The following is a 24,520-nucleotide window of genomic DNA, read 5'->3' on the forward strand; positions in this document are numbered from 1 at the left end:
GGGGGGGGGGGAGCTTATCTTCCCCAAACCCACAGATTCTGGGGCATCATAGATAGGGAAAAGGTGGGAAAGGGGGGGAAGTGAATTAAAGAAAAATTGGAAGGAGTTCAGCAATCATCAATTTTAATTATAATGCCAGCTCCATCATTTAAAAAAAAAATTAAATTTACTTGATGGATGCTGCATTTTCCCTTGTTCTTTTTCATCGTCTCCCCTCACACACACACACCCCAATCCAAGAAAGGAACCCACAATCTGTAACATGAGATCTTCCGTCACTGCGCTTACAAAGAAACCATCAGAAATAAAAAAAATTATGGGTGTTGAAATGTATGCAAGTACATTTAGCTGGGCAACGGGAGTAGGATATAATCTGAGTTTATTTTATTTTATAAATAGCATGTTTTCCCCTCCAGGTAAGAGGCATCCCAAATCATTTTGCCCCTCCTTTAGATTAAGGAAGAAGAAGAAGAAGAAGAAGTCTCGCCCCTGTCCACCTCCTCTTTTTAGCACACGAATGGAAGCAACTGCCCCTGACTCCAATTCTGGGTTTGTTCATTTTTTTTTCTGTATCTCTTCCGCATCAGTTCATGTAGGATAGCCACCATCACTCCCAAACATCATAAATTGTAGACAATTCCCTAGGCTGTAAAAGCCCATGGGGAAGGAGTCTTGGAAGATTTGTGGGCTTTTTGCAGTTATTGTAAAGGACGCTTTCACACATATGGGCCTGAAGAAGAAAGTCCTTGTTATTAAAAAAGAAAAAGAAAAAGAAAAGCAGCCTGAGGAGGCAAGTCTTTTCTTTTTGATCATTCTGAAGAGGCAAGTCTTTTTTTCCCCCAATTGCCCCAGCCCTTTTTCTCCCTCTTTACACATTTATGCACAAACGCAAAAGGGAAGGTGAAAGATTGTTTGAGGTGCCATTGCACGATTGTGGCTCAGCTAGCCACACATGTTTTTGCGCGTCACCAAGTTTGTATCGCAACCTACTGCAAACCTTCTCCTAGGCGGGCCGTTCACCTTGGCCTCTAGTCGCCAACACGCTAACAAGAAAACATTCACCAGTTGAGAAGGTGGGCCCAAGGAAGACCCACCAACAAAGCTATAGAAATCTCTTAGAAATGGGACAACAAAAGATCTCAGGTTCTCAATCCGTAATGCCCTCGTTCCAGGATAATTCCTTGAGGGGCAAGGACATTCTTGTAGACAAAGCACATTTTTAAAAAATAACCATCAGAGGATCAAGCTCATTTTAAGAAAATGGCTGCTATTTTGTTTTGTCTGCGATATAAATATGGAAGGGCGGGAATTGCTTTTCCAAAGTCACTCCCACCCCCCTTGGGATTAGAAGAAACTGGGGGGGGGGCGCTCTCAAGCTCCGCCTCCTTGATGTCATTTCCTGGTTGTCTCAAGGGCGGCCATTTTGGAGGGAGCACAGGTGAGACGCTCTGGCTCCCTGAGTGACAGCCCACCGCTGTCTGCACACCAACAAGGCCCCCACCGCCCAGTTTGGGGGCAAAGGCAACAACAAGGCTGCAGTCACGGCCTCCAACCCCCGGCTGCTTTCACTGCATGGAGATGTAGGGCCAGTTGAAGCTGGACCCCGAAAGGAGCATGTCTCGAATCAGCGTCTCAATGGGGGTCTTGCCTACCAAGCGCACGAAGAACAGCTGCTCAATCACAGGGGCGGAGACGATGCGCAGGGAGGGGAGGCGCAGGAGGAGGCGCCCAAAGCGGCTGGGCTGGTTGGGGTACTGGTTCCGGACGTACTCTTCCAAGGCACACTGGGACTTCTCCTGGACGTTCTCCACGTGGCACAAGTCCGTCAGCCCCACCGCATCTGCAAGGGAGAGAAGGAAAGAACGTTCGCACGGGGGACCAACTGATCAACGTGAGAGCCCAGCTGCTGGATCTGGCTAGAGAAGATCCCATCTAGGCAGCATCCTATTCTCACAGGGGCCAACCAGATGCCCGAGGGGAATCCCACACCGGGGCCACAGCACAGCCGAAATTCCAGCTCCTCCAAGTGTCCCTCTTTTCTTTTTTTAATCATTAAAGTAGAACTTTATTGAACAATCAACATCAGGGGTCAGCAACCTTTTTCAGCCGTGGGCCAGTCCACTGTCCCTCAGATCATGCAGTGGGCCGGACTATATTTTGGGGGGGAAACATGAATGAATTCCTATGCCCCACAAATAACCCAGAGATGCATTTTAAATAAAAGGACACATTCTACTCATGTAAAAACATGCTGATTCCCGGACCGTCCATAGGCCGGTTTGAGAAGGCAATTGGTCCACATCCGGCTGCCCGGCCTTAGGTTGCCTACCCCTGGCCTAGAGTCCGGCTACCCACTGTGCAGTGGTATCCTTCCATTTCCCCCACCCTGAGTCATCATTTCATCATTCAGGACAGACAAAAGGAAGCCTTTCCTGCAGAGCATAGTTAAACTATGGAACTCCCTCCCACAGGAGGGTGGCTTTAAAAGAGGATTGGGCAACAGAATTAAAACTATTTATCTATCTATAAGATTCCTGCATCACAGGGGGTTGGACATATTCACAGAGGAAAAGAGGGCAATTGATGGCTACAGCAATGCTTCTGAACGCCAGTTGCGGGAAACCACAGGAAAGGAGAGAGTTCTTTTGTGCTCAGATCCTGCTTGTGAGCTTACCATTGAGCTACAGTATCTGATTGGCCTCAGTGGGTACAGGATACTAGACTGAGGGTCTTCTTACTTTCTTCAGTCTTAGGTGATTCTTGAAGTGAATCTTTGCCAAATTGAGTCACCTTCCCCCACCCCGAAAAAAATTCCAGAGAGCATAATTCCGGGATTCATTTAAGAGAATATACATTTGAGGGTTGCTGTTTTCCCCCCTGTGCCTGTTGAGAAGCATTCCCCCCACACCACCCCAAAGCACTCCAATGAAATACGTCTCCGAGGGCTGGCGTTTCCCAGCTTGAATGAAACCCTCAAGCTGGGTCGATCCCTCTCCCCCATTGAGGGAGCCACAAAACAGCTCCATTCAGAGCCCCTCAAATGAGTGCCGTGGCTATTCAGGCCACGAACGTCGCCGCTATTGACAGAGGCCCCCAAAAGGGACCTCACCGTGAATCCATTCACAGCCGCCGCTTTTTCTAACACGGCATGGCTAACGCAACAGACATTTAGCTGCGTGGGGAGAATGGGCCGCCCGTCGCCGGCGTCAATAGCCAGGACTTGAAAACGCTTACACTGGGGATGCCACCAAAGGGATGAAAGGAGGGCCCGGGTGTGTGCGTGTGGGGAGAGAGAAAGGGGGGCAGCTAGATTTGGTTAATTAAAAAAAAACAGATAAAGAGAGGCAGGCTGTTTATGTGCCAGTCATGGCGCATTACTCCAGGCATGAAAGCAAAAGTTTCTCCTGCACCTTTGTGAACACCTCCCCCCCCCCCCCCCCGGGCAGCAAATGCTAGATGACCATAGCAGACATGGGGACGCGAGATGCAGCTTCTGTTCCAACCTATTCTTGCTAAGGTTGAAAGCTCGTAAGGTTAAAGGTACAATCTGGGGGTGCAGAGGTCCCCCACTCTCTCTTAAAGGTAAAGGTAAAGGGACCCCTAACCATTAGGTCCAGTTGTGAAGAACTCTGGGGTTGCAGCGCTCATCTCGCTTTGTTGGCCGAGGGAGCCAGCGTACAGCTTCCGGGTCTTGTGGCTAGCATGACTAAGTCGCTTCTGGCGAACTAGAGCAGCCCACGGAAATGCCGTTTACCTTCCCGCCTGAGTGGTACCTATTTATCTACTTGCACTTGACCTGCTTACAGACTGCTAGGTTGGCAGGAGCTGGGACCAAACAATGGGAGCTCACCCCATCGCAGGGATTCGAACCGCCGACCTTCTGATCGGCAAGCCCTAGGCTCTGTGGTTTAGATCACAGCGCCACCCGCGTCCCATTCTCTCTTAGCTCCGTGCAAAGGCTTCTTCTGCAAAGAGAGCTGTGCGCCCAAAGTTCCGACGGTTTCCGTCTTGCAATAGCAAAGGCAAACTGGCCTGGGAGTGATTTCAGAAACTGATGTGCATTTTGGCAAGGCGAGCTCACTTAACACGCAAGCAAACCTCACCACCACCACCTGCTCTGCCATCACAAGCTCAGCTACCTGATGCCTTCAAGAAAATAGCTGGCACCGATCTGAACGCTCGATGGCAGGGCGGAATCAAGGAGGTTGCCACTGAGATTTAGCAAGTTTAGAGACCACAAGACAATGGTGTCAAAGCCATCTACATGGTTGAAACAGAATGCAAAAAACACATGCTCTGAGGGCAAATAAAAACATAAGGAGGATCTGCTGGAGCCATCTAGCCCAGCCTCAAAGAACTCGTGGAGAGCGGCTACCAGTTGGTGTGGACAACACTGTGTTTGAGGGATATATAATTAATAATAATAATTTATACCCTGCCCATCCAGCTGGATTTCCCCAGCCACTCTGGGTGGCTCCCAACAGAATATTAAAAACGCAATAAAAGATCAAACATTAAAAACTTCCCTAAACAGGGCTGCCTGTCTTAGAAGATGTATTCTAAAAGTCAGATAGTTGTTTATTTCCTAGACATCTGATGCAAGGGCGTTCCACAGGGCAGGTGCCACCACCAAGAAGGTCTTCTGCCCTGTTCCCTGCAACCTCACTTCTTGCAGAGAGGGAACTGCCAGAAGGCCCTCGGCGCTGGACCTCAGTGTCTGGGCTGAACAATGGGGGTGGAGACGCTCCTTCAGGTATACTGGGCCGAGGCCTTTTAGGGCTTTAAAGGCCAGCACCAACACTTCGAATTGTGCTCGGAAACTTACTGGGAGCCAATGTCTCGGCGGCCGCTCCCAGTCACCAGTCCAGCTGCCACATTCTGTCCCAGGATGATCTATGAGAAAGTCCATACCAGGGCGCTGTCTTCTTCCCTCTGTTGCTTGATTTTCCCTCTAATGAAAGGCTCCATGCCCCAGGAAGGTATGGAGGTTGGAGAAAGGCATGGGGAAAACTTCTCAAGAGATTCAAGAAAGGAACCCAAACAAGTTACCAGCCAAGATAGGCTGGCTATCCTGGTGTCGGTGGGCCAACTCCTGGCCCACTGAATGGAGAGAGCATAAATGGGCCCCTTTTGCTAGCAAGCAGAGTTTGGGGTGGTCAGCAGCCTACATCTGTGTTGGAGGGAGGTCAGACAAAATGACCCCTGGGACACTAATGAACACCTGAATGGCCAAAAAAAACACCATGGCCTGGAGTGATTCTGTGTTATGCCAGCAGAGGGCACAGGAGCGTCTCCACCCCCACTGTTCAACCCAGACACCGAGGTCCAACTCCGAGGGCCTTCTGGGGGTTCCCTCCCTGCAGTAAGTGAGGTTACAGGGAACCAGACAGAGGGCCTTCTCGGTGGTGGCGCCCGCCCTGTGGAAAGCCCTCCCATCAGATGTCAAGGAAATGGACAACTATTTGACTTTTAGAAGCAGCCCTATTTAGGGAAGTTTTTAATGTTTGATGTTTTATTATGTTTTTAATATTCTTTTGGGAGCCGCCCAGAATGGCTGGGAAACCCAGCCAGATGGGCAGGGCATAAATAATAAATTATAATAATAACAATCAATCTGTGGTATAAAACACAGACCTTGGGGCTGGGGGCACTTTTTTAAAAAATCGTGTATAAAACAGCTTCTCCATAAGCTTCCACCCCCATCTCAACTCCAATGAGTCTGGGTGCAAAACATGCACAGGCTTCCTTTCCCCTGATCTCGCTTAAGAACCGCTAGGCAGGAAAGGAATATGTTCCTGAAGCCAGTCAGAATTGCAGCCGCCTTCGAATAAGTTGCGCAATCAGATCCTGCACAATCGGAAGAGAGCAGCGTCCTGTTCTCACCATGGCCAGCAGAGTGCCCCCCCCCCCATGGCAAACCCACAGGCAGGATCCGGGCATAAGAGCCCTCTCCTCTGCTGCGGCTTCCAGCAACTGGGTATTCAGAAGCACCACTTCCTCTTGACAGTGCACACATTTCTGGAAGCCCAATGGCCAGAACCCCTCTGACGTGATTTTATATCTCCTCACAGACATAGATAAGTATGTGACCTGGGGTGTAGAACTCTTTGCAACTGCCACTAGGAAAATTAGAGCAAATTACATAGCCAACTGTAAAGGAAATGAATTTATTTGACCCTACCTACATCAAGCTATGTGGGGATGCGGGTGGCGCTGTGGGTTAAACCACAGAGCCTAGGGCTTGCCGATCAGAAGGTCGGCGGTTCGAATCCCCGCGACGGGGTGAGCTCCCATTGCTCGGTGCCAGCTCCTGTCAACCTAGCAGTTCAAAAGCACGTCAAAGTGCAAGTAGATAAATAGGGACCGCTCCGGCGGGAAGGTAAACGGCGTTTCCGTGTGCTGCTTTGGTTTCGCCAGAAACGGCTTTGTCATGCTGGCCACATGACCTGGAAGCTGTACGCCAGCTCCCTCAGCAAGCAAAGCGAGATGAGCGCCACAACCACAGAGTCGGTCACAACTGGACCTAATGGTCAGGGGTCCCTTTACTTTTACCTTTACATCAAGCTATAGTCTAGCACAAACTCCGAATATAATTGTACATTGTATTAATTAACATTATTTTTAATATATCAGTGGCCATGTGGTGATTTTAGCCTATAAATTTTATTGTTTAAAGTCTTAACCTGTATATTAAGGTATTTCTAAAGCTCAGTTAGGGTAGGTAATGCTTTGATAATAGAAATGTTTTAAGTTCTTTGTATTAATCTAGCATATTTTCTTTTAAATGTTGAATGATTCTGTGTACATTGCGGCAGCCTTTGGCTATGTGCAATAAAACTGACTGACTGACTAGGCAGAGCACAACCATTAACCAACGATAGCCTTCTGTTCAAGCCATCCAAGATGGCAGCCATTGCTGCCTCCTGCGGCACTGAGTTCCATCGTTTAACAACGGCTTGCGTGAAGGAGGACTTTCTTTGGCCTGCCACGAATGATGAAATGGCAAGGCAGAGCACGGCCGTCATGGCCACCGATAGCCCTCTCCTCCTCTGCCCTTGCAGCACGCGATGCTCACCTGGGGTGAAGAGGACAATGGCCTTCAGGCAAGAGTACTCGGCCGAGTCGACGTGCAGAGCCTTCAGCTTCTCCACCTGCTCCTGGAAGACGCGGATGTGGTCCATGAAGGCCACCACACGGTCGGCGGACATGGGTGAGGCATGTAGGCCGGCGGCAGCCAGGAGGGGAGCCACGTGGAGAGGCATGGAGCACTGGGCGGCGTTGAGGACAAAGAGCTCGCTCCAGGTCATGCGCAGAAGGCAGACCTGGTCGGCCAGCTGGAAGTCCGGGAAGAAGGGGATGTTCTTGGCCCACTCGATGGCGCTGAAGAGGAGGCGGGCGGCCAGCTCGCAGATGTTCTCGATGCCCATGATGTTGTTGGGCTGCAGGCACTGGGCCCCATAGCGGGAAGTGGGGTAGGGCTCTGCCCGGAGGAGGAGGGAGATGAAGCCCGTCAGGTAGGAGTGGCAATTGTAGGGGTCCCCGTTGGCGAAGGGGTACTGGCCCGGGCTGGGCTGTGTGGGAGCCATGCGCCCTCGTTGCACGGCTGAAGGGAGACAAAAAGGGAGGGAGGGAGAAAATGACGTATAGATGGTATCCAACTCCGGTTAAACTAGCAAAAATGTACAAAACTAGAGAAAACAAGTGTTGGAAATGTAAAACAAGAGAAGGTACTTTTTTCATACGTGGTGGGATTGCAAAATTGTTAAGAATTATTGGGAAATGATCTATAATGAAATGAAGATGATGTTTAAAATAACCTTTGCCAAAAAAAAACCCAGAAGCTTAGGTATTACAGGAATGGACTTACCAAGAACACACACAAAAATTGTTTATATACGCAACCACGGCTGCACGAACAGCACAACATTGGAAAGAAGAAAGTGTCCCAGCTAAAAAAGATTGGCGAGTTAAATTAACGGAATATGCTGAAATGGCAAAGTTGACAATGAAATTAAGAGGAAGAGATAGCAACAAATTTAAGGAAGAATGGAAGGACTTTATTGCATATATTCAGAAGCAATGCACACAGGTTGATACATTGGCAAGGTTTTGAGAATGCTTGTAATTTTATTATGAATGGACAAATGTAATTTTATTATGAATTCAAATGGTTAAAACTTTATAATGGACATGTAGTACATTGGTATACAATGGAACCAAGGAAGGGTTTGGGGGGAAGACAATTTGTTTTGTTTTGTTTTGTTTTGTTTTGATTGTTGTTTGTTTTGTTTCTGTTATTGTTGGAAAATTAATATAATGTTAAGGGGGGAGGGAAGGAGGGAGAAAGCACATGATTCTTGTCTCAGCATTTATTTCGTGAAACCATTATGCTGTTACGTCATCCCAGGTAGGGGGAAATTTTATTTCCTTAGATTCTCTGTACTCACCATCCAAGCCAGCTCGGGAAACAAGGATGTGTGCGTTTCGATTTTGTTTCTGTTGTGGTTGCTGGTATGTGGTTTTTAAAATCATTTTTGATTTTACAAATGAAGAGTTATAACAATACCAAATCCACATTTCCCTGAATCTCGAGGCTTCCCCACCATCCCCTCCAGGGGTCCTATTGTCAACATTTCCAACTGTGTATTATTTCATAGTCTATATTATGTATCTATCCATATTGCCCATCATATTTGTTACATTACAAGTGTTATTAAAGGTAACAGTCAGGGGTCCCTTTAGGTCCAGTCGCAGGTGGGGTTGTGGCGCTCATCTTGCTTTACTGGCCAAGGGAGCTGGCGTACAGCTTCCGGGTCATGGGACCAGCATGACTAAGCCTCTTCTGGTGAACCAGAGCAGCGCACGGAAACGCCATTTACCTTCCCGCCACAGTGGTACCTATTTATCTACTTGCACTTTGACGTGCTTTCGAACTGCTAGGTTGGCAGGAGCAGGGACCGAGCAACGGGACCCGAACCGCCGACCTTCTGATCGGCAAGCCCTAGGCTCAGTGGTTTAGACCACAGCGCCACCCACGTGCCTACAAGTGTTATTAGAATCCTGCTAATGTTTTCATCTGCTTACAATGGTCTCCTAAATAAATTATAATTTTTCCCCATTTTTTCTTGAACGTCTTGTCTTCTTGGTTCCTGAGCTTTCCGGTCAGTTTTGCCATTTCGGCGGAGTGCAACAGCTTAGTTCGCCATTCCTCTCTGGTAGGGAGGTTGCCAGTATGTTTGGAAGGGACCCCCCCCCCCCCGGATCATCTAGTCCAATCCCCTGTAACGCAGGAATCTTATAGATAAATAGTTTTAATTACAGTACATTGTTTAATTGTTCTTTTTTAATGGTTGCTTCTCTGGGAAAAAAAATTTTTTTGCAGTTCTGATTTTATTAGTAAGCCGCCTTGAGTGCCGGTCAGGAAAAAAAGGTAGAATATAAATTGACTTATTATCATCATCGTTATTATTATTAGGTTATATGGTATAATTCAATACCATGCTATTGGGGTTGTTAGTAATCGTAATGAAAAATAAAATTAACATTCTTCTGGGTTTGGTATTATTTAACAGAACATGCATCCTGCCCAGTCATAACCACAACATTGTAAAGTCGGGAGAGACTCCCAGGGTCAAGTAGTCAAACCTGCTGCCATTATTGAATCACAGCTGAGAAGAATCCCTGAGAGATCATAGAATTGAAGGGTTGGAGGGGACCTCAGGGGTCATCTAGTCCAACCCCCTGCAATGCGGGAATCTCAGCTGAAGAATCCCCAGACATGGGAGGAATAGGCAAACATTAGCCAGGCTGCCGGTATCAAAACGCCATTGCGCAAGTCTGCTGTGAGACACACACACACGCTCCATGTAGAAGAATACTGTGCGCAGTTCTGGTCTCCTCTCCTCAGAAAGGATATTGCAGAATTGGGAAAGGGTCAGGAGAGAGCAGTCAAAATGATCAAGGGCCCAGAGCAACACATTGCAGGCAGCCTTTGGAGAAAACGTGAGCAAGGGGTGACACGGCAGAGGCTTAAAACTTTATGGACAGCCTGGGGAAAGCTTTCAGAGAAAAGCTTTCGCCCCTCTCACATAACACTAGGACTCAATGGCGATGACACTGAATGTTGGAAGATTCAGGACAGAAAGTTGTTGTTGTTGTTGTTGTTGTTGTAAACAAAATCTGGCCTTATTCCCTTATAGGGTACACAAGAGCCCGTACAGAGCCCTTTGTGGGTTCTCCATCGGTAGGAGAAAATAACAGAGGCCAACCAGAGAATATTCAGAAACAAATAAAAGACAATGGGGCGGCTTTTCCATTTTCCTTCGACCTTGCAGAGAAATGTTTGAGGTCGATTTGGGAGGGACAAAAGGGTTTCAGGACGTTTTCTGTGGGGTTTCAGACATGGTGTTTATATATTTATGTACATGTTTGCTTAGTACATTTCTCCAACTCCTCGAAAGATTCTATCAATGGTGTCTCCAAAAAAATTTACACATCACTTGGGAAGACAGGCGAACTAATATCAGTGTACTGGAAGAAGCAAAGATCACCAGTGTTGATGCAATGATTCTTCAACATCAACTTCAATGGACCGGTCCTGTTGTGCGTATGCCTGATGATCGTTTTCCAAAGCAACTACTCTATTCCGAACTTAAAAATGGAAAGCGTAATGCTGGTGGTCAACAAAAGAGGTTTAAAGACTGTCTCAAGGCAAATCTTTTAAAATGTAGTATAAACACTGACAACTGGGAAACACTGGCCTGCGAGCGCTCCAGTTGGAGAACAGCCTTTACCAAAGGTGTCCTGGGCTTTGAAGACACTCAATCTCAGGACGCAAGGGAGAAACGTGCTAAGAGGAAGGCGCGCTTGGAAGGCGCGCTTGGCAAATCCACACAGTGATCAACTCCCACCTGGAAACCAGTGTCCCCACTGTGGAAGGACATGTGGATCCAGAATTAGCCTCCACAGTCACTTACGGACCCATTGTTTAAACCGTGTTTATGGAAGAAAATCTTACTCGGCTACGAGTGATCACCAAAGAAGAATTAATAATAATAGTAGAAAGAATAAATAAATAAATAAGAAAGACGGAGAGGAAACTGAGGCAAAGGGCACGGAACACTAGGACCACGCACTGCCTTTTAAAAACCAGCCTCGGCTTTGAAGACACTCGATCTCAGGACGCAAGGGAGAAACGTGCTAAGAGGAAGGCGCGCTTGGCAAATCCACACCGTGATCAACTCCTGGCCGGAAACCAATGTCCCCACTGTGGAAGGACGTGTGGATCCAGAATTGGCCTCCACAGTCACTTATGGACTCATTGTTAAAATTGTGTTTATGGAAGACAATCTTACTCGGCTACGAGTGGTCACTAAAGATGACGACATTTATGAGCAATTATTATATACTGTACCTAAGATCTTAAAATTCTTATATATTTTATTATTATTATTATTATTATTATTATTATTAGCACCCCACCCACCTGACTGGGTTGCCACAGCCACTCTGGGCAAGACTTCATCACGCTGCACATATTTAAACTATGGAACTCACTCCTGCAGGAGGCAGTGACTATGGCTTTAAAAGAGGGTCAGACAAATTCATGGCTGGGGAAGAGGACTATCGATAGCTACTATCCATGACAGAGGCTATGCTCTGGCTCCACAGCCAGGCTTCCAAATGCCAGAATGCACAGTTCTTGTGAACCACTTTGATAGCTTTTTTATTACTATTTTTAAAAATGAATTAGGAATATATACATATTTTATAAATAAATACGAAAAACATTTAAAGATGATTAAAATTAACAGCAAATGAAGAGGAAGGTTAAATCCCTTCGTGGTGGGGTTGCCTAAACGAATAATAATAATAGTTACAGGTAGGTAGCCGTGTTGGTCTGCCGTAGTCGAAACAATATAAAATTTTTTGAAACAAAATAAAAAAATTCCTTCCAGTAGCACCTTAGAGACCAACTAAGTTTGTCATTGGTATGAGCTTCTGTGTGGATGCACACTGGTATCTGAAGAAGTTGGTCTCTAAGGTGCTACTGGAAGGAATTTTTTTATTTTGTTTCAAATAATAACATCTGATTATATCAATAGGCAGGGAGTTCCAAAGTTGTAGATGCCACCACACTTCTTACAGGCATTAAGTGAGCATATGGGAGGAAGGTGACTCCACAAGAAAACTGGCCCCATGGGTACTGGTAGGAATATTTGTGGGTGGGGCAGAGGGGTGGTAACAAGGCAAAACACAGAAAGCAAGGTGCAGGTAAGTTTCTCACGCACAGAAAATAATAATAAATAATGAGGTGGAGGAGCAGGAGGAGGAGGAGGAGATACAGTGCCTGTACATTTCAGACCCTCTCTCAAGTCCCACAAATGCTAAAAATTCCCTCTTTGTTTTAAAAGGAAAGCTGGGGATCAAGTTTGTGTCTAGGCAAGGGGAACTTGCCCCGCTTCCTCCCCACCTTCTGCATGATTGGCAGGGTCGGCAGATCAGAGGGCTCTCAGCTCTGGCCCCACAAACAAGCCTGCTGGATCAGACCAATGGCCCATCTTGTCGGAAACCCGCAAGCAGGACCTGAGCATAAAAGGCCCTCTCCTCTCCTGCAGTTTCCGGCAACTGGCATTCAGAAGCATTGCCGCCTCTGACCGTGCAGGCAGAGCACATCCATCATCGCTAGCAGCCATCGATAGCCCTCTTTGTGAATCAGCCCAATCCAATTTTTTAAAGGCAACCAAGTTGCTGGGCCGTCCCTGTCTCCTGTGGCAGGGAGTTCCACAGCTTGTGCTGCGTGAGCAAGCTCCGAAAACGCTGTCTCAAATCTTCCAGCATTCTCTCTGCTTCAAGGAATCCTTTGCCCCCCTCCAGACAACTATTTGTTTATCACAGATCCATGATCATTTGTGCCCTGCCTGCTACTGGGGCAGTCAGACGCCATGCTGCTTTCAACACTGCTGGGGGCCTGCAAATATTTTGGGGCAGCTGCACAGCTTCTTTTCTAATCTGTGCACTTCTCAAAACCTCTCCCTGAGATCCCATAGCTTTTTATGCTGCAAAGGTCCCCACAATGGCCAAGCAGATGCCCACAAGCCGGACCCAAGTGCCATGGCACTCCCCCCCCCCCCTGGTTTCCTGGAACTGCTATTATTCAGCGGCTAATGCCTCTGGCACTGGAGGCAGAACATAGCCATTGCAGATGCTAGCAGATATTGGTAGCCTTATCAGCCATTAATGTGTCCAGTCCTCTTGAAAAGGAGCCCCTCTGCTTAAATGTGGAGGGGAAGAAATGGAATCTTAAGAGGTGCATCCTAAAAAATAAAGAGAAGAAGAAAACGCAGAGGGAGGACAGAAAGAAGGAAAGGGGAAAGGTAAATAACTTTGAAGGGGAAGGATGAAAAGAAGGAGATTCTGGTTTACCCTGGGATGTTCTTGGGAAGACAGAGACGGCATGAATCAAGGAGAACGAGGGAAGAAATTGCAGGAGTAGAGAGGAGGATGAGTCAGCAATGGGCCTGTGGTTGGGCACGGCTAGATACTTTATATACTCGAGTATAAGCCTACCTTTTCAGCACAAAAAAATGTGCTGAAAAAGCTGCCCTCGGCTTATACTCGAGTGAGGCGGGTGGCGGCAGAGAAAGGCACAGGACCGGGGGTTCGGAGAAGCACTGCGCTGCGACTCTCCGAACCCCTGTCCTATGCCTGCTCTGTGCGAGGCAGCGGGGAGGGAGAAGTGGCGAGGAAGGGATCCTTCCTCGCCGCTTCTCTCCCCACCCCACCACCGACAGCTGGGAAGGGCATAGGATGGTATTTTTTATTTTTGAAATTTACCAGTAGCTGCTGCATTTCCCACCCTCGGCTTATACTCGAGTCAATAAGTTTTCCCAGTTTTTTTTGAGGTAAAATTAGCTGCCTCGGCTTATATTCAGGTCGGCTTATACCTGCCTTTGTAGGGTTGCAGAGGAAGAGGAAAGCAAAGAAAGGGAGAAAAGGAGGAGAGAAAGCAAAGAGTAGGGAGGAAAGGAGGAGTAGGAGGCGTGGAGGAAATTGGGGGGAAATGAAAAAGGGAACTGGTGGAAAGCAGGATAGAAAAGGGAGAGAGTCACAAAGGAAAACGGATGGGGGGGGGGACAGAAGAGGGATGGAAGGAAGATGAACTGCCTCGGTCCATTATACCTGAAGGAGCGTCTCCACCCCCATTGTTCTGCCCGGACACTGAGGTCCACCTCCAAGGGCCTTTTGGCGGTTCCCTCACTGTGAGAAGCTAAGTTACAGGGAACCAGGCAGAGGGCCTTCTCGATAGTGGCACCTGCCCTGTGGAACGCCCTCCCACCAGATGTCAAAGAGAACAACAACTACCAGACTTTTAGAAGACATCTGAAGGCAGCCCTGTTTAGGGAAGCTTTTAATGCTTAACAGACCATTGTATTTTAATATTTTGTTGGAAGCTGCCCAGGGTGGCTGGGGAAACCCAGCCAGATGGGCGGGGTATAAATAATAAATTATTATTATTATTATTATTATTATTATTATTATTAAGAATTAGGGTCCCCACATAGGCACTTTTTATAACGCTCTAAGAATGTAATAAGAGCCTGCTGGATCAGGCCAAAGGGGTCCAGTCTAGCCAGCATCCTCTCCTCACCAAGGCCAAATACCTGTAAGAAACCAGGGACGTAAATAGACTTCCTCCGGACCATAAGAACATCAGAAGAGCCCGGCGACTGGGTCAGGTCAAGGGGTGGCCTTGTAGTCCTGCCTCCTCTTTTCACAGTGACCAGCCACATGCCTCTTTGGAAGCCCAAAAGGAGGGCCTGAGGCCAACAGCAGCGCTCTCCTACTTGCAATTTCCAGCAATCAGCTTTCAGTAGCTTTGCTGCCTCTGGAAGTGGAGGCACAGAAAAGCCACAGCGGCTGGTAGCCAACAGGGGCTAGTACTGGTGGCTAATAGACCTCCCCTCCATCAATTTGCCCAATCCTCTTTTCAGGCCTTGCTGTCTGCCTCTGCCCTCCAGTGGGAGGGAGTTCCAGAGTCTAGCTTTGTGTTGTGTGAAAAAGCTCTTTCTTTTATCTGTCCCGAAGCTTCCCAGCCTTCAGCTTCAGGGCAGCGGCAGCGGCAGGGCAGCTCTAGGTGTGATTTCCCTTTCAACAAGAGTTTGCCGCTGCAAAGGTTTCAGAGCAGAAACTCTGCTTTTCCCCCAGTCGGTGCACATCCCAGAACTCCCTGCTGAAATCCTCCTAACTTTTAATGCTACAAATAAACTGAAATTAAACCAGGTTCCCCTGGAGAGCAGAAATAAATAAAATCAGGACAGGGGTAGAAATAGACGACAGGCAAATCAGTCGATTTCAATTCATCATTTTCTTTAACTCAAATGTCCTGATTTGTTTTATTTGCCCTGCTTTTCACAGAATTGCAGAGTTGGAAGGTACACCCAAGGGTCATCTAGTCCAACCCCCTACAATCCAAGAATGCAGTTTGCCCCTCCGGGTGGCAATAATGCACGGACATTGAGGAAGCACTGCAGAACTCAGCTAATAAAGCAGAATGATGTGTGGATGGTTCAGGAAAAGGCCATAGCTCAGTGGCAGAGCAAGGACCTTGCATGCACAAGGTCCCGAGTTCGATTCCTGACATCCCCAGGTACCGCTAGGAAAGACCCCTTGCCTGAAATCCTGGAGACCTGCTGCCAGCCAGTGTAGACAACACAAAGCTAGATAGATCCAAGGGGGTGGGCTTGGTATAAGGCAGCTCCCAATTAAAACCAACCCTCTATTCAGAACCATGAGGACTAGCTTCCTATTTTTGAATGAAATGACAGCAGCTCAGGAGTAGAGCAATAACTGCTTTGTATGCCGAAGATCCCACATTTAATCCCTGCTTGAAACCCCAGAGAGCCTCTTCCAGTTAGCGGAGACAATTCTGAGCTAAATGGATCAGTGGTTGAACTCTGTATAAGACAGACTATTCTGTTCCTGTGCACAAATCTATCTGCCACTAACGCACCATTTGCCACTAAGGCACCAGTACCGTTTTAAAAAGCACCTTTCCCAGTATCAAGCATTTCAGACCAGCAGCGGAGGCCTTGGTAGTAGGGGTGCCACCCCTGGAGGCTGCCCAGTCAGCGTTGACAGGGCCTCCTTGGTGGTAGTTCCCCATTTGTGAAATGCCCTCCCGAGCGAGTTGCGCCTGCCTACCTCGTAATCGACTTTCGGGAGGGATTTTAAAAACATCCCCCTTTACCCAGGTTGCCATTTGGTGGCTGAAAGATAACAGTTTCCCTCAACCCTCAGATCCCTGGACAGAGAAAAAGGAACACTTTTTCACACAGGGCATCTTTCAACTGCGGAACTCCCTCCCACTGAAGCCACTGAGTTGGATGGCTTTGAAAGAGAAGTACAGTAGACCAATTTGTGGAGGTGAGGGCTATCTGTGGCTACTAACCAGGATGGCTATGCTCTGCCTTTAACCGTTGGAGGAAGCAATACGGCTGGGTACCAGTTGCTGGAAGCTGCAGGAGGAAGAGAGAGTGCCCTTGTGCTTGCAGGTTTCCCATTGAAGCATCTGGTCAGCCACTGTGAGAACAGGATGCTGAACTACATAAAAAAAGCTATTGTACTACCAACCTTAAGGCATGCGGGTGGTGCTGGGGGTTAAAACACAGAGCCTAGGGGCTTGCCGATCAGAAGGTCGGCAGTTCGAATCCCTGTGACGGGGTGAGCTCCCGTTGCTCAGACCCAGCTCCTGCCAACCAAGCAGTTCGAAAGCACGTCAAAATGCAAGTAGATAAATAGGTACTGCTCCGGCGGGAAGGGAAACGGCGTTTCCGTGTGCTGCTTTGGTTTCGCCAGAAGCGGCTTTGTCATGCTGGCCACATGACCTGGAAGCTGTACGCCAGCTCCCTCGACCAATAATGCGAGATGATCACCGCAACCACAGAGTCAGTCATGACTGGACCTAATGGTCAGGGGTCCCTTTACCTTTACCTTTACTACCAACCTTACTGTATGCTTGTGAAACATGGACCACTTATAAACACTATCTCCATCTCCGTGAAAGATTCCATCAACGATGTCTCCAAAAAATTTTACACATCACTTGGGAAGACAGACGAACTAATACCAGTGTGCTGGAAGAAGCAAAGATCACCAGTGTTGAAGGAAGGATTCTTCAACATCAACTTCGTTGGACTGGTCATGTTGTGCGGATGCCTGATGATCGTCTTCCAAAGCAACTACTCTATTCTGAACTTAAAAATGGAAAGCGTAACGCTGGTGGTCAACAAAAGAGGTTTAAAGACTGTCTCAAGGCAAATCGTAAAAAATGTAGTATAAACACTGACAACTGGGAAACACTGGCCTGCGAGCGCTCCAGTAGGAGAACAGCCTTTACCAAAGGTGTCATGGGCTTTGAAGACACTTGAACTCAGGATGCAAGGGAGAAATGCTAAGAGGAAGGCACACTTGGCAAATCCACACCGTGATCAACTCCCGCCTGGAAACCAATGCCTCCACTGTGGAAAGACGTGTGTATCCAGAATTGGCCTCCACAGTCATTTACGGACTCATTGTTAAAACCGTGTTCATGGAAGACAATCTTACTCAGCTATGAGTGATCGCCAAAGAGGAAGGAGAACTACTGTACATGAGCCATTGGCCTGATCCAACAGGCTCTGCTTATGTTCTTTCTCTTTTCAAATGCTTTTCTACATGATTGATAGGTTTTCCACCCTAGGCTCCTTCGAGAGGAAGCATGGGATATAAACTGAATGAAGTGCTTTTGACACTCAAGCTGTATCCTTTTAGGACCCACGTTATTTATGCGATTGTTAGCTGTTTCAATGCTGTGTTTTAGTTGGCGGAACCTGCCCTGGGAACGTAGGGTGAAGGGCAGGTAACAAATAAATGCATAAAGAATAGGACTATTGATGCATCGATGACATGTCACAGAATACATCCACAGAAAAAGAAAAACCAGGATCATAGGAAGCTCAGTACTTTTGGCACTGACTGGCAGTCGCTCTCCAGGGTTTGGGGCAAGAGAGCCTCTGCCAGCCCTGCCAGGGGGGGTGGAACCTGGGACCTTCTGCATGCCAAGCAGGTGCTCTGACCACTGAGCTATGCTCCTTCCCCTTGCTCTCTGGAGCAGGGAGGAGGAGGGGAGCAAGAAAAGGGATGTCAACTTCCAGAAAAGGAAAGAGCAGGAGAGATTCAAACAGGGAAAGAAGAAATGGAAGACTAGCCTGTGGAGAACGAAGGGAGGAGAGGGAGATTGCAAGAAAGGGGGAGAGAGAGAGAGGGCGAGATCCGTGGGACACACACACCCCTCGGGCAACCCACCTTCACGGCGCATGCCGACCTTGAGGCACTTGGTGAGGCGGCAGTGCTGGCACTGGTTGCGGTGGTGCTGGTCGACGGGGCACTGGCGGCTGGCACGGCAGGTGTAGCTGAGGTTGCGGCGGACAGAGCGCTTGAAGAAGCTCTTGCAGCCCTCGCAGGTGAACTGTCCGTAGTGCTTCCCGCTGGCCTTGTCCCCACACACCAGGCAGTCCACGGCCGACGCCGACGCCTTGCCCTCCCCGCTGCTGCCCCCGCTGGGCTCCTGGGGGGCTGGGGCTGGCAGCTGTGGAAGGACCCCTGGGGGACCCCCGGGAAGCTCCTCCTGCCAGGGGGTCACCACCAGAGCCATCCTGGGATTGGGGTCGTAAAGGAAGGGGCAGGAAAGGATGGGAGTGGGGGGGGAGAAAGGGGGTGAGAATGTCAAGGGGCTAGAGAGAGATCTAGCAGAGGTGGGGGGGTTGGAGGAAGTATGGGGCTGTCTGCAGAGGCTGGGAGGTCAAGTTTAAAGAAGGGGCAGTAGTGGGCAAGAGAATGACTGCTAGGAAGAGAAGGAAAGGATGTGATGAGCAGAGTGGAAGAAGGGAAGGCTGGGGAACAGGTGGAGTGGAAGCGGGCAAGAGGAGGAGAAAGGAGGGACAGAAGGAAGGAAAGGAGGAGGAGGAGGAAAGAGGAATGGAAAAGGGCAGGGGGGGAGCAGCTGAGGTTTGGGAAGGAGGAGAGGGTGGAAGGGACCAGCTGTGAAGGAGGGAGAGAAGAAGGAAGCAGGTAGAGAGGAGGAAGAGAAAAATGAGGATGAAACAGATCCCAAAGAAAGCGGGGTTATAAATCTACTTTCCAGCAGAAGAGCAAACAACTGCATGCTTTGCGGGGGGGGGGGTAGGGAGAAGAATAAGAAATGAAAGGAGGGGCGTCTTTGGCAGCTTCTCTTCCCCCCCCCCCCTCGCCCCACAAGACCGAGCAGACAGACAGCTGTAAACGAAGGTTTTCTTCCGTTCTTCCAAAAGCGGCGGAGGGAATCCCAAAACCCCCACTAATAATAATCAGTGCCGGGAGGGGGATTTGCAGGAGGCTCCCTCCATTTTCCTCCGGTGGGTCTGCCTTCCCAAAAGAAGCGGTCTCCCTCCTTCGCTGGAGAAAGAAGAACGACGATCACAATGCCTCGATTTGGCAGGAGCCCAGCAGAGAGAAGGGGAGGAATCTCGGGTCTTCAATCGCCAGAGGATGGAAAGCACACAGACAGCAGGGTTATAACGACTCCGGAAAAAGGTGCCCGTAACCGGAGAGAAAACTTCCAGTGAGGCGGCAGCTGCTAGCAGGCATTCAAATCCTGACAGATCTGTGCACGGGGTTTTATTTTTATTTTTTTTAAGGAGAGGAAGGACAGGGAGAGAGAAAAGGTGCAAGAGGTTAGTTTTTTTAGGAAGAGAGCTCGGCAAACATTGTGCAAGAAAGGCGAAGAAAAACCAGAAGCCACACACTCCAATCCCTGTTGTCTAAAGTTCACATTCCCATTGAGTGTAAAATATACGACATCTTAAGATAGCCTTTTGGGTGCTGTTAATCTGCCTTTTAAGGCAGCGGTGTCCCAAAAGGAACAGAAAATGCAACGAACAAGACTTTGATAGATAGTTCAAAGTCGGTTCCCTGGTACCCAAAATAAATATTATTTTAAAAAAATGATGGTGGCTCCAAAGAAACGATCCATCAGATTTTGATGGGCTTCCGAAAGAGAGAGGGAGAGGGAGAGCCTTAATCCCAAACTGTCTCTGGGATGGATGCTTGATCAGCAGAAATGCCCGTCTCTGGGATCTTAGGGTGCTTCTGCCTTTGGGGTGTGGGCAAATTGAATCCATCTAAACAGAGGCAAAGACCCAAATCCAGGCTCTGTTTTCCTCCCCATTCTGTCCTTTCTTTGGTCAAAATCAACAGGCATTCGGGTTTCAGTTTTCAAGGAGGAGGAGTTTCTCTAGCAACAGAGAAAGTGGTTTGCATGAATGAGACAGATCTATTCCGGTGGAGTATTTTAAGGATCAGGGAGCATGTGGGTTTTACTCTGAACCCCTGCATATATATCTTTATTCCCCTATTGACCCCTGATCAAGGTATTAAATACAACTGTTGAAGAACATCTACAGATCAATGAGGGATGGGGGGGGGTTGTCTTTTTCCAAGCTGTAATATAAACGTAGCAAGAATTAAAATGATATTCATTGTACCAACCCTCTGAAAAATTTATTATCTCCAACCTCCTCCTAATATATTTATTAATAAATGCCATTTCCCCCTATAGCAATGAATGTCCATTGAATAATAAATAATATTTCTTAAAAGCTTTGCGCAGGAAGAAATGACATCTAATTGTATTGATATTGCTACCTGCAAAATTTGTAATATCAGTAATGCAGTACAGTACTATTAAAAGCAATACTGTACATGATTACTGGTGTATTATTAGCAATATATTCCTATTAATATGTTGCCATTTTTACAACTAATGGTAATTGATACATTATGATTAACAGCATTAGATTGTTTTTGTTTAGAATTGTTTAGAATTACTAGTGATTACTGTTGATAACACTATTGTTGCTAATATTATTGGATCCTGTTTTCTTCTCTAGACATTAACGGTCATTAGTAACAACAGTCATTATTTAATAAATATTTATGCCACTGTCTATACACAATTGTGTTAAGCTTTCACCCTATTACAATTAAAGCAACTTTATTAGCATAAGCAATATTTTTAACAGATGTCAAATCCTGCTACAGAAATTACATATATTTCTTTAATTATAACAGAATATTTAGTACCATTAAACTCTTTTTGAATTACCGTAATTTCATCCCACAGGAAATAATTATTAATAATCCTAGCAAGTGATGCCAGTACAGATGACTGGACACGTTTTTGTTTTTTCAGCAAAACACCAAAAGCTATCCTTAAACATCATTGTTGCAAGCAACTAACATCAAATCTGTACTGTTTGAATCGTCGTTTTTTTAAGAAAGCAAAAATCAATTTGTGAAGTTTCTGCCTGTTTTGTAAACTCTCATATATTTTTCCCTAAGGAAAGTCTTTCTTTTTAATTTTTCTTTTTCAGGAGTCACCATTATCCTGTGTTGCTTTGGGGGGAGAGGGTGGGGATAAATCGCTCCTGACATGGCACAAACCTTCACCCGTTTACTCAGGAGTAAGCGCCCCCCCCCGCAGTCAGCAGAGCAGCGCACTACTTTAGGAGGGAGGAAAACTCACAGGTAGGTGTGCCTATAGCACGATGTTGCCTCGTGTCATTTTCTACCTGAAAAGGGGAAAGTACCCCAGAAATAAAGAAACGCTCTCCTTCTCCAACAGGGAGACAAAAAGCAGGCAGCGCTCCTTTGACTTACCACTGCACCCCCCAAATAAATTCAAAAATAAACTCATATCTGTCCGAGTGGGCAGCAATGACTTAACCATAAGCAAAACCACAAAGATAAAATATGGTTTAATGATAATACCCAAAGTGAGAGGGGGGGACATCTCCTTTATCTGAAAGGAAGAGGGGAAAAGAGGGGTACCCAGACCTGCTCGAATCTCGCTTTTAATTCTCTTTCGGAATCCTGGGGAAGAAATTGATGCTCTTTCTTCTCCTTTTCCCCTTTTCTTTTCTTCGAAGCAAATTCCGCCTGGGGGGTCGAGGCTGCTCCTTGCGCTTCTCCCTCCAGCTCAGAGATGTGCAAAAGCAGCAGCTTCTTCTTTTGCGCGCAGCGCGGCGGCCCCGATCCTGAAGTTGCGCGGCCCACGCAAGCCGCCGGACAACGCTGCTTCTGCTTCGGAATTTTTTTTATTTATTTTCCTCCCCCGCTTCCCTCAAAACTGGCTTAAAAAAAATCCTAGGGACAGGGAGCGGCGGAGCGGGCGAGGAACTTTTCTTTTCCGCCTCCTTCCCCGGGCGAGAGATGCGGCGGCGGCAGCAGCAGCGTCTCTCCTCGGTGTCTGCTTGTCAATTTCGCTTCTTCGTCGCCGCTGGTGCTGCGGCTGCCTCGGGTCACGTGTTCCTCTCCCCGCGGGAGGGATGCGGGGGGGGGGCGGTGTGGAGAGATAGAGACCCATTGACAACGTGGCCATGGCGACGAAGCGGCGCCTTATAAGGCGCGGTGCTCCCTATAAGGAAACGAATGTAGCGTTCCGGTGAAACGGGCGCCGCTGCCATTGGCTGAGGCATGGAAGGAGGGGCGTGGCTCCAGCCGAGGCTGGTTTTTAAAAGGCAGAGCGTGGTCCTAGCGTTCCGTGCCCTTTGCCTCAGTTTCCTCTCCGTCTTTCTTTCTTTCTTTCTTTCTTTCTTTCTTTCTTTCTTTCTTTCTTTCTTTCTTTCTTTCTTTCTTTCTTTCTTTCTTTCTTTCTTTCTTTCTTTCTTTCTTTCTTTCTTTCTTTCTTTCTTTCTTTCTTTCTTTCTTTCTTTCTTTCTTTCTTTCTTTCTTTCTTTCTTTCTTTCTTTCTTTCTTTCTTTCTTTCTTTCTTTCTTTCTTTCTTTCTTTCTTTCTTTCTTTCTTTCTTTCTTTCTTTCTTTCTTTCTTTCTTTCTTTCTTTCTTTCTTTCTTTCTTTCTTTCTTTCTTTCTTTCTTTCTTTCTTTCTTTCTTTCTTTTCTTTCTTTCTTTTTCTTTCTTTCTTTTTCTTTCTTTCTTTTTCTTTCTTTCTTTTTCTTTCTTTCTTTCTTTCTTTCTTTCTTTCTTTCTTTCTTTCTTTCTTTTTCTTTCTTTTAGTACTATTATTAATTCTTCTTCTTCCTCTTCTTTGGCGATCACACGTAGCAGAGTAAGATTGTCTTCCATAAACACGGTTTTAACAATGGGTCCGTAAGTGACTGGAGGCCAATTCTGGATCCACACGTCCTTCCACAGTGGGGACATTGGTTTCCGGGCGGGAGTTGATCACGGTGTGGATTTGCCAAGCGTGCCTTCCTCTTAGCCCGTTTCTCCCTTGCTTCCTGAGTTCGAGTGTCTTCAAAGCCCATGACACCTTTGGTAAAGGCTGTTCTCCAACTGGAGCGTTCGCAGGCCAGTGTTTCCCAGTTGTCAGTGTTTATGCTACATTTTTTTAGATTTGCCTTGAAACAGTCTTTAAACCTCTTTTGTTGCATTACACTTTCCATTTTTAAGTTCGGAACAGAGTAGTTGCCTTGGAAAACGATCATCAGGCATCCGAACAACATGACCAGTCCAACGAAGTTGATGTTGAAGAATCATTGCTTCGACACTGGTGATCTTTGCTTCTTACTGTATTAATTACCCAAAGCATTACAAAGCATCGGGAGGGTTGAACGAGATGACCCCCAAGGAACCTTTCCAAATCAGCAGTTCTATGAGCTTATTAATACAAATTAAGGTGCGTTCTAAAAAAAAAAAAGTTACACTTACATCTCACCTTTTCCTGCTCCAGGTGGCAGACACGCCTGGATGGAGGACTTGAACCTAGGGCTCCCAGATCCTGGTATAGCAACTCTAACCACTCCACCACACTGTCTCTTTCCTTTGTTCCCCCTCACTCTCCTGCTCTTTCTTCCTCCCTGCCTCATTTTCCCTGTCTCTTCCCCCTTTCCTCTCTTGGTACTCAAGGTGCATATTTATGGACCCGCCTAAGTGTAAGTTGCTTTTAAACTCATTTGAATATTGTGGTTTAATTGCTGCAGTGCACCTGAGGATCTTTAGGGTGAAGGGCAGGCAGCGCAGGCCCAAGATACTTTGGCACCTGAGGCAAACAGTAAAAAACAATGCCTCCCCCAGCTGGGAAGAAGCAGGGAGTGAAGATCTACATTGGGTGGGGGGAATATAAAGATCTACATATGATATGTTCCTTGGAGGCCAAATCTGCTGCCCCTGTGGGTCTTGCCACCCGAGGAAATCACCATACCTTGCCTCATGGATAGGCCGGCCCTGAGAGTGGGCAATACATTATGATAAATTATTATTAATTATGATATTTCCTATTTCTGCCTTTGTTTTTTTTACCCTGCCTGTTCTTTCTTTTCTTTTCTCTTTTCTTCATTTTCATTTCTCTTTTCCTCATTTCATTGCTCTTCTCCGCCCTGCCTCAGTTTCCCCTCCGTCCCCCTGCCTCTGCTTCCTTCCATGCCTGCCTTATTCTTTTTCGGTCCCTCCTCCCGCCTCAGCACCCCCACCCCCCTTTTCTTT

At 47.3% G+C, this 24,520-nt stretch overlaps 1 protein-coding gene across 1 annotated transcript; it reads right to left on the bottom strand.

Moving 5' to 3' along the window:
- Positions 1–362: 362 nt before the first annotated feature.
- On the bottom strand, positions 363–22,359 carry LOC118075937 (nuclear receptor subfamily 2 group F member 5-like). The gene is made up of 4 exons (XM_035098353.3): positions 21,913–22,359; positions 18,346–19,681; positions 7,076–7,603; positions 363–1,840 (listed from the first exon to the last, which is right to left on the bottom strand). The coding sequence occupies exons 2-4, from the start codon at positions 18,692–18,694 to the stop codon at positions 1,566–1,568; spliced, it is 1,152 nt and encodes a 383-aa protein (XP_034954244.2). The 5' UTR covers positions 18,695–19,681; positions 21,913–22,359; the 3' UTR covers positions 363–1,565.
- Between the last annotated feature and the right edge of the window lie 2,161 nt (positions 22,360–24,520).

Source organism: Zootoca vivipara, chromosome 16 (genome assembly GCF_965207765.1).
Source record: "Zootoca vivipara chromosome 16, rZooViv2.hap1.1, whole genome shotgun sequence".
Taxonomy (NCBI): Eukaryota; Metazoa; Chordata; class Lepidosauria; order Squamata; family Lacertidae; genus Zootoca; species Zootoca vivipara.

Excerpts from the sequence above, each read along its gene's own strand:
- LOC118075937 (XM_035098353.3), bottom strand. The coding sequence starts at position 18,694 with ATGGCTCTGGTGGTGACCCCCTGGCAGGAGGAGCTTCCCGGGGGTCCC. Across the intron at positions 7,604-18,345 it reads GGTCGGCATGCGCCGTGAAG|CCGTGCAACGAGGGCGCATG; the intron begins GTGGGTTGCCCG and ends GTCTCCCTTCAG. Across the intron at positions 1,841-7,075 it reads CATTGTCCTCTTCACCCCAG|ATGCGGTGGGGCTGACGGAC; the intron begins GTGAGCATCGCG and ends TCTCCCTTGCAG.